The 14,167-nt window shown below is 48.2% G+C and overlaps 1 protein-coding gene across 2 annotated transcripts in view; it reads right to left on the bottom strand.

Moving 5' to 3' along the window:
* Positions 1 to 3,963, bottom strand: part of ASCC2 (activating signal cointegrator 1 complex subunit 2) — a 39,954-nt gene extending 35,991 nt beyond the window's left edge. The window contains exons 1-4 of one of the 2 annotated variants that reach the window (XM_083145327.1): positions 3,461 to 3,963; positions 1,168 to 1,249; positions 512 to 670; positions 116 to 286 (exon numbers count right to left, since the gene is read on the bottom strand). In XM_083145327.1, the coding sequence (XP_083001453.1) occupies positions 116 to 286; positions 512 to 670; positions 1,168 to 1,248 (411 nt within the window). In that variant the 5' untranslated portion in view covers position 1,249; positions 3,461 to 3,963. Of the gene's footprint in view, positions 1 to 115; positions 287 to 511; positions 671 to 1,167; positions 1,250 to 3,237; positions 3,367 to 3,460 lie in introns of those variants that run through there. The other variant, XM_083145328.1, reaches the window with a different exon arrangement.
* Positions 3,964 to 14,167: the final 10,204 nt, after the last annotated feature.

Below are 14,167 nucleotides of genomic sequence, written 5' to 3'. Positions count from 1 at the left end.
AGTTTGAGAACCGCTGGGCTAGAGCAATTGAATAGCTCTGGGCACTCAACTAGGGGGTTACATCCTGGATATACTAACAAATATCACCCCCCACGGATTTATTGAAATGTGATACCTTGGATTCTTTGTGTGTAGACATCCGTAGGAAAGTGAGAAAAACATAGTGATGAAGTTTATCCTGCACAGGCTGCACAGCAGGTGGGAGTGAGATTTGATGGTCATACCTCCGAGGGGCATTACTTAGATAAGAATCCAGGCATTTTTGCAGGGACTCATCAAATATTACCTGTAATAAACCATGCATCAGATAAAATGGGACAGATTTGAGCACAAAAGATCAAACACCAAAAAAAGGACACATAACCTGTATTTTACTTACATTATTTCAATGATAATAGTTATGCCATTGCCAATAGTCGGGCAATGATAGCAGGCAACCAAAGATATATATATTTTCTAAGTGAAATTGAAAAATGCAATTTAAATGTCAGTTAAAGAAATGATACCTCACCTGGCACCAGAAACGATCATGCGGTAGTTCTAACAACCAATGTAGATCACTAGTGATGAAATCTACCCTTTCCAAAAATTCCTCCAGGAGGGCAGCAGCACAGGAGGCGGGCGGAGGGGTATACAGCACAAAGTGCCTGGATGTAACTCTGCTTGGATGCTGAAGTGGAAAAAAAGAAAATGCTCCCTGAGGCGAGGTGGAAACTGCGAGTGTGGCTCCCTGCATTTGTGGGGAACCTCACCGCCCTCTGACAGCAAGAATATGGCGAGTGGCCGGTAAGGATGGCTTTTCCTTGTTAGAAAAAAAAAAAAAAAACATCCGAAACCCGCTCGCTACCGCTCACCCCCCACATTGAATACAACCCAATGAATTATGGCCACAATTATTAGTACATGTGCAATATTGACACCAACACCAGGGGTACATAATAGTTCATACATTTTTATTTATTTATTTATTATAGTGCACCCAATTTTTGCACTCACTACCAGAAATATTATTTATCTTGCTGCACTTTGTGTAAATTAAAATTAGATAAATCTAAGTGAGAATGTTACATTCCAATTTTATATAGCTAACTGGAATACAGTACATTTTTGTCCGCACCTATCGATTTTTTGGCAACAGTTTTCTTCTTTATTTTACAGAAATCTTACCAGAGCGGGCACAGTCTGCAACTTTCCTGTCTGCGGATCCTTCTGGGTTACCTGCAGCTCATCCAGAGGCTGACTCGGCATGCTGGAAATAAACACACAGGAGTTTAGATAGTGAAGGTAAAGTCTGGTGTGATTTCTTTAGCACTGCCTTAACTCCTCAACATTGTCCATACTTGTGAACGCTCAACTCCAGAGGATGTGCAATGTAAATTACTTGCATTAGACTTTTTCCAATAATGACTGTCCAGAAGCAAATTATTATTATTGTGTGATTGTATACACATTATTCACGATGAACAAGCAACTTTGTTCACTCACATCTAGCCTCCCTACACATTCAACAGCCCTTCTTGTCAAGCCATGCTGTGACATGGTAGCGCTGAATAACCTTTTCACAAAAAGGTATGGATAGGATACACAAGCAGCTATTGATGACAAAAATTATATGCATCAATACCTATATTTTGTGCTACCCCCGCTGTTTATGGAAAACAAAAAACTGGATTCAGGAACCTGGATTATGGCCTCATGAGTCACAATCTATTAAAAGGGTATAATGGGCCCTACACACATAGCTATGTGTGTAGGGCGACCTAGCTATGCTAGGTCGGGCTGTGCTGTGCCGCTATCGCATAGCACACAGAGCTGACAGCCCACACACAGAGCGAGCTGTCAGCTCTGTGTGCTAAGCGAGCAGACAGCGCCAGTGTTCTCCGGTGGGAGAACCCTGCCTATGCCGATATTGATGGACACTGTCCATCAATCTCGGCCAGCGATAAAGACGCGCGGGGATGCGCATTGCTGCCGATATAGTCCCTACACACACACCGATGTGAGGGCAGAGATGGTCGCTGATGAAAAAGAAACTGCCGGGGGAGCCCGGCAGTGGTAATCAGCTGGTCGCAGGAGCATGTTCCTGCGACCAGCGATCACTACAGGGGTAATAACGGGAATGCGCACACTCCCATCGTGGGCTTAGCGACCATATTTCCCGCGATATTATACAAAATCGCCCCGTGTATACGCACCTTTAGAGAAGCAAGTCCCTCCTCCAATGTGCCATCTTCCCAAATATCATTGAAAAGATGGCACTGGCCAAGTAGGAAAGACCTGCTTCCAGGATCAAAGTAAGATGCTGTTGCCTTATCCTCTCCCCCATACAAGGCCATATGGACAGTTAGGCAGCTTTAAGCAACTGCCTAGGGTGCCTGGTCTCCTTAATAATATGGTGTGTTTTTTTGTAGGGTATGTGGGCACTCCCCCTGTTCAGGCCATGTCCCCATGCAGTACACAGGCCTGGCACTGCGCTATACCACCCAGGTTACTGGGAGGGAGAGATTACAGCATCCCTGGACCATACATGCTGTAATCAAATGCTTCCCATCAAAGCTGTCACAAGCTGCAGGGAGTATGAGGTCCTGACCACTGTGGCCTTTACCCAAACACCAAGGACACTGATGGACCCCAAATAAAAACAGTATCCTAACTCATAATAGATTGACTCTATGACGACAGTCATAAGGTCAACCACTATTGGTTGACAGTCAAAAGATCAACATGGTGAAAAGGTCAACTTGCTTTTTTTAAACAAAATTTTGAGCCGACAAACGGTATTTCATACCCTACCATCCACTACGGCGTGGCGAGTCCAAAGCATGGCGAGCCATGCGAGGGTACACGGTACACTTAGGCAGTGTCCATATCGACCTATGTCGATATATACACCCCAAAAAACATGAAAGACGCATGTCGATCTTTACTATGTCGACCTTTGGACCCTGTCGACCATTTGACTGTCAACCTTTAGACCCTGTCGACCATATGACTGTAGACCTAAACATTGTGGACCTAATATACAACAACCAATAAAAACAAATTATTACCACCAGCATATTACTGAACAGTACTCATTATTAGGTTCTGAAACTTATCCCCTCCTTTGATCTTTAGATGTAGATTTTTTTAAAATTACTAAATTCAGACCTATACATTATTCTAACACCACAGAGAGAACACCAATGCTAACATAAAGCAGTAGCCATGGATAAGGAATCATAGAAGACTCCATACTTTGCAATAACTCGCCCGGATTTGTACTGTAATGTCACAAGCTGTCAGTACGATACCGATCACAATATAACACGAACGCGATGCTGCAGCCTGCACAGCTGGCACCAGCACACGAATCGCTTATCCTCATCCGGGTAGTACAGGCTCGCCGTGCCGGGCACAGTGAGTGACAGGAAGATGTGGCAGCACCAGGTAGAACACATATAACCGGCAACCACGTTACCTGTCTCCGGGAACCGGGGAAAACGTCCTATAGAGTCGGGACTCTCTCCACTACTGTGCTCTGTAACCAGAAGTGATGATTATCTATTACTACCGCAAACACTAACGTTATAAGCGGAAATTACAGTGCGTTCTCACATGCGCCATTTTATTGTAGACAAGATTCATTAGTTTTGTCTCTTGCACTATGGCTGTATCCGTATGCTAGGAGGCTTGAGTGACAACTGGAACGGTCTGCAGCGACCTCTACCGCTGTGGAGTTGTCTGTAGCAACTGTTCCTGAGCGGCAGGATGAGAGACTTCGTCGTTGATCTAGCTACTGCCTGATATAGATGGCTGCTACTGCTCATAGTACTCACAGAGGGGTTTGCACTTCACAGACAGAGAGACTTGGGAAATAGATTTCTTTTATATAGTATTATAGATTTTTTTCATATAGTATTACATAACATAAGCAGGGCCGAAACTAGGGTTTCCGGCGCCCGGGGCAAGGCAGTCTTTTGGTGCCCCCCCCCACACCCTAGTGATGCTGCGGTGATGTAATTTGGGGGGGGGGGGGGGGGGGCGTGGCCTAATTTGGGGGCGTGTCCTATAATCGCTGCTCCCCGCGAGGCCACGCCCCCATTTTGCCGCTATGGGGGCATGACCCAGAGGCTCTGTGAGCCTCTAGCCATGCCCCCAGCCACACCGTAATGCCCATTACATACTATACAACACTGCAATGCCCATTACATACTATATAACACTACGCAATGCCCATGACATACTATATAACACCGCAATGCCCATTACAAATAAATACTCCGTAATGCCCATGTCATACTTTATAACACTAAGCAATGCCCATGTCATACTATATAACACGACGCAATGCCCATGACATACTGTATAACACACCATACACATTTGACACATAAGTGCCACTTACCTATATGCTCAATGCCAGGGGCTTCATGCCGATGCCAAGGTGGACTGAATTTGCTTGTTGCCGAGGGGGATAGATCTGTGCCTCTGTGCTCGTTGCCGAGGGGGATAGATCTGTGCCTCTGCTCGTTGCCAAGGGGGATAGATATGTGCCAGTGTGCTCGTTGCCGAGGGGGATTGATCTGTGCCTCTGTGCTCGTTGCCGAGGGGGATTGATCTGTGCCAGTGTGCTCGTTGCCGAGGGGGATTGATCTGTGCCAGTGTGCTCGTTGCCAAGGGGGATAGAATGCCAGTGTGCTCGTTGCCAAGGGGGATAGAATGCCAGTGTGCTCGTTGCCAAGGGGGATAGAACCCCCCCCCCCTCCCCCGCCTGCGGGAGGCAGACAGGCAGGCAGGCAGGCTTGTCAGTGTGCCTGTGCCTGCCTGCCCGTCCCCTCACGTCTCCCCCGCTGTATTCGCGGGAGAGACGTGCTGCTGCTGTGCTGTATGATTTTAACATTTCTAACTCCCGCTGCTGGACCGCTAGCCAATGGCCGTTCGCGGTCCAGCAGCCAATCAACTGGTGGCTGCTGGACCGCGAGCGGCCATTGGCTAGCGGTCCAGCAGCATATGCAGCACCGCAGCAGCACGTCTCTCCCGCATACACAGCGGGGGAGACGTGAGGGGACGGGAGCAGGGCAGCCAGCGGGGGAGCGGGGAGACGAGGGGGCGGCGGCGGGCGGCCATCTTTGATGTGGCAGCGGCTGCGGCGCTAGCTCCCCGCTGCTGCCGCTGGTCACACCAGCGTCCCCCTGCCTCCAGCGCCCCCTGCCTCCAGCGCCCGGTGCGCGTGCCCCCCCAGCCCCCCCCTAGTTACGGCCCTGACATAAGTGGCAGCTGGCTGCAGACCATGGGGGGTGGGAAGAGAATTGCTTAGTAATTGGGACTGACAGTGCTATGTCCATACACCTCACCAAATCAGGGCCGGCGCCACCACTAGGCAAATCTAGGCATTTGCCTAGGGCGCCGGCCACTGGAGGGCAGCATTTCACCCCCCCGCCCCCCGTGGGTACCTGTCCTGCGGCTGTGTATATAAAGCTTGCGGCGGCGGCAGCAGGGGGTCCCTGCAGTCAGGAAATAACGAGCACTATCCGCCTGGCTACGCGGAAGCGCTTCTGTTGTGGAAACACTGGCCGCACGCTGATTGGCTGAGATTCAGCCAATCAGCATGAGCCGTGCGGCCAGTGTTTTCACAACAGAAGCGCTTCCGCGTAGCCAGGCAGATAGCGCTCGTTATTTCTTGACTGCAGGGACCCCCCGCTGCCGCCGCCGCAAGCTTTATATACACAGCCGCAGGACAGGTACCCCCCCGGCACCGGGGCGCCCCCACCCCGACTCGCCTGGGGCGCTCCGGTGCCTTGCACCGGCCCTGCACCAAATACCTAATAGTTACACCATAATTAAGATCTGAAGTTTATAGGTGCGTACACACAGGGGATATATATTGCTCAGCCATATATTGCTAGCAATATATGGCTGAGCAATATAATGCGCAGTTTCTCCTTTTCTTCAGCGACCAGAGATGGTCGCTGATGAAAGGGAACCTCTGCCGGGGGAGCAGCAGAGGTAAGCAAGCTCCTGCGACCAGCGATCATAAGGGGGCTAAAAACGGGAGTGCGCACCCGGCGATTTATCGCTGGTGCACACTCCAATCGCTGGCAATATGGTCGCCAGCAACCATATTTCCAGTGATTTTAGCCCCTATCGCCCCCGTGTGTACACAGCTTATGGGATGACGTAAATTCTCCATTCACACTGCCTGATCCTTCGGAACTGACATCACAAATGGGCAGGCACATTTGCATGTGCCCACTGAGCTGTCAATCACCGGCGGTTACTAGTGCGGCTGTACGGGAGGTCGGCCGATCGCCCGCACACACAGCATGATGCGCCGATAGCTCTAGATATATCGAACATCGGCTGTGTTGCAGCGGCAACGCAATATATCTGTGAAGGACGCTGTTCACAAATATATGGCTCATACACACAGGTTGATGGTGCATCGTTCAATCGGACGGCCGATGTATCAGCCAGTGCGTACGTAGCTATACACACTGACCAACCCACCACTGCAATCTGCAGATATATCTGTTGTTGAGGACATTAGCCAATTGATCTTTCCACTATACACACGTGCAGATCATCGCCATGAAATGTCTCAACTCCTTCTGCAAATTACATAATGGGCCGGCCTTCTAAAAGATCACAGAGATGAAGGAAAGAAACCTTTTTTTTCTCTGTGTTCTTTCCCACTGTCTCTCTCTCTCTCTCTCTCTCTCTCTCTCTCGCTTCCTCCATCTCCCATTATCAATTCAGCTCTGGTATGTAATAAACAAATATTGTACCAATAAATACAGTACATGAATAGAAAACAACTTATAAATATATCACGCACAGAAACTCAGGTATCACGGCTCTGGTCATGGCAACAGTTCGGGGCTCATTCTCACAATGCTCATTTTATGTACTATTTACTATTTTATCTATGCTTACTACTTTAACCCCTTCAGTGGTGTTTTTTTTAGGGTGCGCTCCCCACTGGATGAGTTTTTTGGGGGGAGCACTCCCTAAAAAAAACCCACCACTGTCTCTCCCAGGGCCGGGCAGCACAGCTGAGCACCACATCAGCCGATGCCTGGCCCTGCCCCCGGCAACCCGACTGTGTACAGCGTGATGTTAGCAAGCCACGCCACACACAGCCGGGAGGAAGGAGGCAGGACCAGGCAGCAGGAACTAGGCAGCGGCTGAAGCAGAGTTCAGTACTCAGCTCAGTGGCACTGCCCAGGGACGTGCAGTCAGGGAAGGCAGGGTAGCCAGTGCCTTCCCTGTCATTAATGATTAAATATACAAGGAAGATACCTATGACACATATTCTGTGTCATAACAATTTTCTTTATATTATTCTAATCACTTTTAACTGTGCATCATGTTTTTATTGATTTGGAGGCACCGAAAGTGGTGCCTCCAGCTGTCCTGTACAAATTGATAGAAGCAGGGGGCGGGGACAAACAGAGGGCTGTAAAAGCCCATTAAATATACTAGCTCAAGCGGCACCTTTACAGGTGCCTCAGGGACAGGGGCGTACCGCAGCGCTAGCAGCCAGCCGGTACATCTCTGCTTGCCTGTCATCTTCCAACGCTGATCCCTGGGGTTGCAGCTGAAGCACTGGGCACCACTGCACGGCTTGTCTGCCAGCTCCCACTCCTGCTCGGCCTCCTGCACACTGCAGCAACCAGGGCCGACCCCAACTGATTCGCCTGATACGTGGCCAAGTGTAGTGAGGAGTTTGTCGGGCAGTCTGACCACACACCGCTGCAGCCTGCCTGGTAGCCCATCTCTCTAGTGTTTCCACCTCACAGAGACTGCAGGTGCCGGCATCGCTGAATGGATTTCCCCCCTCTGCTCAGCAGCAGGAGGATCGGCACCTCCTGATATGATATGTCCTGCGCCGTCCCTGGGGCTGCAGAGGAAGCACTGCTCCTCCCAACTGCCAGCAGCAGCCTGCCGACGATGGCCTGAATGTGGGACCCAGGGCTTCCAACTTGCCCCTCTGCTTAATGTAAGTGCCACAAAATATATGAAGGGGGGGTGCGGGTGTCGTCGGTGAGTGTGGGGGGAGAGGGGTGCGTGGTACACAGCCACCACCTCACGTCACTGGCACTGCCCACAGACAGTGGCAATCCCAAAAATTTCCCGGGATTGCCAAACTGGGCACTTTAGCATAGCCCTGAAAATTCTCGTGAGTGCCAAAAGGGGTTAATGACCCAGTAGTTATTATAATAATTTTCACAAAATATGGTGCTGATATTTTCTGCCAGAAGAAGCCTTTATTGCAGGTTTCCAGGTTACACAGGTCCAGAGCCAGAACATGTATACCAACTAACACAGTCAACATTGACGCCGTATCGGTGCATTGTGTCCCCTCACATGGCTCACTGTGGTCATCATACTTTCAAAACCACAGCCAGGGCCGAATTAACAATGGGCCTGATGGAGCTACAGCTCCAGGCCCACTCTCTAATTTTGTAGCTGAGGGTCAGGGCTTTCCAACAAGCCCAGCCTCGCGTTGCTAGCCCCCCAGGAACCGGAGATACCGCCAGGCAAACCTGGAATGTTTTCCCCATAGGATAACATGAGACCCGCTAATTCCGACCCCCACCTGGTTCCAACGGCATCACAGAAGCTCGAGGTTGATATCAGTCTAACTCAAATTGCTGATACCAGGTTGGTCCATATGGGTTCATTGGTTCTAGATATATTGTGGGCAAACCGATTTTTCATTGTAACGTAATTTCATGGCTGTTCATGTTGTTTAAGGACAGATTTCTCTGAAACCAAATGGCCCAGTTTCACAGGACCAAAATCATTTGAAAATCATTTGAAGCCCACATGTAAATGGGTCAGTTGGTTCCGAAGATATAGCTGGTTGTTTAAGGGGGAGGGTAGTTTTCTCTCCTCACACCAGAAAATGCATCAACTAGGCTGGTGTAATAGGGGCCTGCCCGGGTAAATACCTGCATTTTCTGGTGTGAAAGGGGTATTATTTCAAATAGCCAGGACCTGCATTGCTCTGAATACAGCCGGGCAGCCCCCTGCTGTCTGTCCAGCTGTCAATGGATGTAATTTCTGCCTGGCGGCGGCTGTCCCCCAGTATTAATAATATAGCAGCCTAGTAGGTAGAGAAACGAAACTACTAGGTAGGTAGGCAGTAGCACTGCCAGTGGCCACCACAAAAGGTAGTTACACAGCACCAGTAGCAGACTATTATGCACCAGCAGAATTTATAATAATTTTATTATTAGGTACTACTTGTCACTCAGTGGCACACGTCAGTGCACCAGCAGCATGGAATTATTTTTTACAGTCCCACGCAGCACAAGTATTATTTTTTAATTAAATTATATATAGCAGCCTAGTATGTAGTTGTACTAGGTAGGTACACTTAGGCAGTAGCACTGCCAGTAGCAACAGTGGACGGAGTAAATAATACTGGCAACCTCTATTCACAGTATTCAGTGCAGGCAGCACCAGTGGACTATATATAATTAAATTAATTAAGTAGTAATAATATAGCAGCCTAGTAGGTAGAGAAACTAAACTACTAGGTAGGTAGGCAGTAGCACTGCCAGTGGCCACCACAAAAGGTAGTTACACAGCACCAGTAGCAGACTATTATGCACCAGCAGCATTTATAATAATTAATTGTATTATTATTAGGTACTGCTTGGCAGTGGCACTCAGTGGCACACGTCAGTGCACCAGCAGCATGGAATTATTTTTTACAGTCACACGCAGCACAGGTATTATTTTTAAATTAAATTATATACAGCAGCCTAGTATGTACTAGGTAGGTACACTTAAGCAGTAGCACTGCCAGTGGCAACAGTGGACTGAGTAAATAATACTGGCAGATTCAGTGCAGGCAGCACCAGTGGACTATATAATATAATTAATTATTAATATAATATATAATATTACAGCATAGCACCAGGGGTAGGCCCCAGCACAGAGGAGACAGTAGTACTACAGGTACACAGTTAGCCTGTCCTCCTTGCTAGGGTGATCCCACCCTAAGCAGAGACGAGAACAGAGTACACAGCAGCACTGATAGACACAGCCCCAGCGAATAAAATATTGCGTTCAAGGTCAAGCTCAAGTTTAAGCCCCAGCAGCAGCACCAACACACCCTCTCCCAACCCACTACTAGACTGGAGTGAAGATGGAGCCGCTATTTAAAGCCTCGCGAAATCCGGCGCCAGGTGATAACGTTCTGCCCACGCGGACGGACCCGAGTCAGGCGGGAATCTCCGAGTGCTGCTCTGAACCGTGCTCGGATTGATGATGTCCGTGGGTGCTCGGATCTCTGGAATCCGAGTCTGCACATCTCTAGTAATTTTTAATGCGCACCTTTGGCGCGCAATGCCCATTTATGAAGCATATTGTGCATTACTGCTCAATCTGTTTGGTATAGTGTGTATTTTGGCTCAATCCATGTGGCAAAATGTGAATTTTGCCTTAATCTGTGTGGCATAACGTGAATTTTGACTCAATCCATGTGCCATACTGTGAATTTTGGCTCCGTCGGTGTGAATATTTGCTCATTCCATGTGGCATAATATGTAAGAGGCAAGTACAGTATAAAGGGGTTACTATTTTGTTGCATGATTTATATAAGGGGTATAAAGGGTATATGCCTGTGGTGGGTATCCCGGCGGTCGAAATACCGACACCGGAATCCCGACCACCGCAATGCCGACAAGGGGGAGCTGTGGATCGCTCTCCCTTGCGGGCTCGCTGCGCACACCACGCAGTAGGCCCGGTGCCTCGCTACGCTCAGCACACCATTTTATTGTCCCTCTATGGGTGTCATGGACTATCCTATATAGTGTGGCAAACTTAGGTGACCACATAAAAGGTGCTGAAATGTTGTCTACCAAGTTTTGGCTTTCAGTATTTTTTTTTATGACGAGTGCCGCCTCACCCCGCAAGTATCTTAGGATCTTAGGAATCGGCATCCTGCGGGTGCACCTTTGGAGGGCTCCCGCCAACATATCTCCCTGCATTTTTCCTATGCCAGCCCCCTGCTTTTTCCAGGCATATATAATTAGTTGAAAGTATTTACACAAATAGAGACCCATGAGAAGACCACCCAACCAGAACACTGGTCACGCCCAGGGCTGCCAAGAGAAATCCTGGGCCCCGGTACAACAACTTCCCAGGGCCCCCATTTCACATACCAATACCGCTATGATAAACTGCAAAAAAACATAGAGGGACACATCTGTACACACAAACACACTCACATAGGGCCCAATTCAGACCTAATCGCATCCCTGCAAATTTGCACAGTGGACGATCATCGATGTACTGTGCATGCCTATGGGCTTCAATGCGTGTGTGCCATTCCATCCAGCGATTAAGTCCTGCTACAGTACGTTTTCTATTAGCAATCCATTGACAAGGTGATTAATAGGAAGCCGGCTTCTAGGGCTGGTAGACCATTAATTGGTAGTGTTAAGGAAAGTGCTAGCCGTGCCAAAAAAAACATCGGGGATGTCAGAGATAGCATAGGAGTGCCCAAGCTGGTTAGAGAAAGGTTTTTGATGTCAGCTCCAGCCACAATCAAGCTGATATTATCGCAGCCGCTGAGTAAATCCCTGGCGACTCAGAGCTTGCGATCAGTGGTGACCGGGGAAAAAAATCATTCCATAGGGAGTGTCTCACAAATAGATTTACTGTAGACATTTTTGCTCCGCTGCGAAAAGATTAGCAGCAGTACACAGCATGCACATTAAATCGCAAGGTGGGATTTCACCATAGTGGAGCGGCTTTTACCCCTATACTGTATATATAAAGACATACATATATAGACATACAAATGTAGTGTTCACTCCCAAGGCTTAGATGGGGGGGCACTTAGAATAGCTGACCTGCTGCTCTCAGCAGAGCACCAGTCACAGCATCAATGCAGAAAAATACAAGACAACCAGTTTGTTTACATTTAAAACCACCTATAATATGTATCCTAATTTCAGGCTGCTATCATGCCACTGTATTGCCACTGAATAATGCCCCCTGTAGTGCCTCTGCTTGATGCCCCCTGTAATGCCTCTGCTTAATGCCCCCTGTAGTGCCTCCTGTAGTGCAGACTCACCCCGGTAGTCTGGGTCTGGCCTCCCCCTCCACCACTGTATGAGAGCAGATAGCAGCGCCACATGCTTCCATCACCCGTCCGGCGGCTCTTAGCCATTTCAAATATGGTGCCTGACTAGTGAGCCAATTGGAGTTTGCGGCCCGGCAGCCAATCACTGCAGCTGCCGCTACGCAAGCTATGATTGGCTCAGGAGTTGCACAGCATTTGAAATGGCCAAGAGCCACTGGAGGGGTGGGGGAAGTTTTCGGCGCTGCGCTCCGCTCTCATACACTTGCAGCTGCAGCGGCGGAGGTGCTGGGGGACACCAGAGGGCTGAGAGGGGCAGGCCTTTCAGCACAGTGGCAGCAGGAAGAGCTGCACATAACAAAGTCCTGTCGCGGTGGGGAATTGTGGAAGGGCGCACATTACCGTAATAAAATAAGGGCAGGGCGCATTCACAAGTTAGAAAAATGGGCAGGGCGCAGCCTACAAATCTAGTGTGAACACTACAAATATATGCACCCACAAGGCCACAATGAGATATTGAATTGGAGTGTGTTTTTATATATATATATATATAAAAAAAAATCAATTTGGACACAACCATTGACAAAGGTGTCCTAGAAGCATATTGTACGGTTGTTTGCTTTCAGTGACTTGTTCAACATTTTGCAAAAAAGTAACCCTGGATTGACACCATTCTTCTGCAAGATATATATATATGTATCTATCTATCTATCCATCCCTATATCTATAGCTATATATATATATCACCTCGACGACAATACGTCCAGAAATTCTGAGACACACAGAAGCGCTTCCGAGGGAACCACCCCAACACCCCAGACTTCAGTCTACAAGAAAACAGCAGAAGGACGTTAATATACATCAGTCTCTAACTCAGGAACTTACCCTAATAGCCGCCTTAAATGTTCTACTGCTTGAAATACCCATGTTGCAATGTATGTATTTCTTTATTTCTATATATTTTTCTGTATGTGTATGTTAATATACTATGCGAAAAACGGAATAAATTTTGTTTGAAAAAAAAAAAAAAAAAAAAAAAAAAAAGATATATATCTATATCTATATATATATATATATATATATATATATATATATATATATATATATATATATATATATATATATATACAGATCAATCATAGATAGTCAGAACCTATATAAGTTATATATTAAGCCAGGCAGGTCAGACAAATGTACTTACAGGAAGCACTGCAGCGTTTTTAGAATTTACTGGGTCTGTCTGAATTTTCTGGGTCAGTGCACAGTGACCTCAGGCTCTCAGATCCTCCGTCTCCACCGCACCTTCCCCTCCCTGGTCACCCACGTGCAGGCTGTAGTAGAAGTAGTGTACTAGCACCGGACGGTCCCAGCTGCTGCCATCTGCACTCTGCAGATACACAGACAGACCTGCGAGATGATGATAATCATCTCGCGAGAGTCTCTCTCTGCAGTCTGCACGGAAGCTCCGCAGCGGTGGACCGGACGCATCTGTCACTGTCAGTGTCTGCACATCCTCACTGACAGTGACAGTCAGATATTAAACACCCGCTCGCCTCTCCTCTATTCATTTACCACCGCCCGCGCTCCCGAGTCCCGCTACACAGAACTCCACGGCACACGCACCAATTGCCTTTAAAAAAAGAGTGTGTGTGTCCTCCGACCCGGGCCCCCTGATAGTCCCGGGCCCCGGTAAAATGTACCCGCCCCCCCTGCCTCTCGGCGGCCCTGGTCACGCCCCCCCCACACACACACAATTATTAGGTGCTGGCCACAACCCCTATTATTGCACATAATAGGCTCTTGATCATTGAGCTCCAGGCCCATTTACACCTTAATCTGGCACTGACTACAGCTACTTATTCAAAATGGTAAATATGGTATAGTGCATGTGCCCACTAGGCCAGAGTATTTCATGCTCAAACCTGTGTTGGCAAGGGCGTGACTACCATAAGTGCAAGGGGTGCAGCTGCTATTGGAATATCTAGTTACGCCCCCGAGTGTTGGGCAAGGCAAAATACATGTTGGTCATATGAAAGTGACAACCCCCCCCTCCCCCCCCCCCCACAGTTGATTTTAGGTGTCAAA

This window comes from Crinia signifera, chromosome 1 (genome assembly GCF_055691185.1).
Source record: "Crinia signifera chromosome 1, ASM5569118v1, whole genome shotgun sequence".
NCBI classification, from domain to species: Eukaryota; Metazoa; Chordata; class Amphibia; order Anura; family Myobatrachidae; genus Crinia; species Crinia signifera.
The sequence above is the reverse complement of the archived record's forward strand: the minus strand, read 5'-3'. Positions and strand labels throughout refer to the sequence as shown.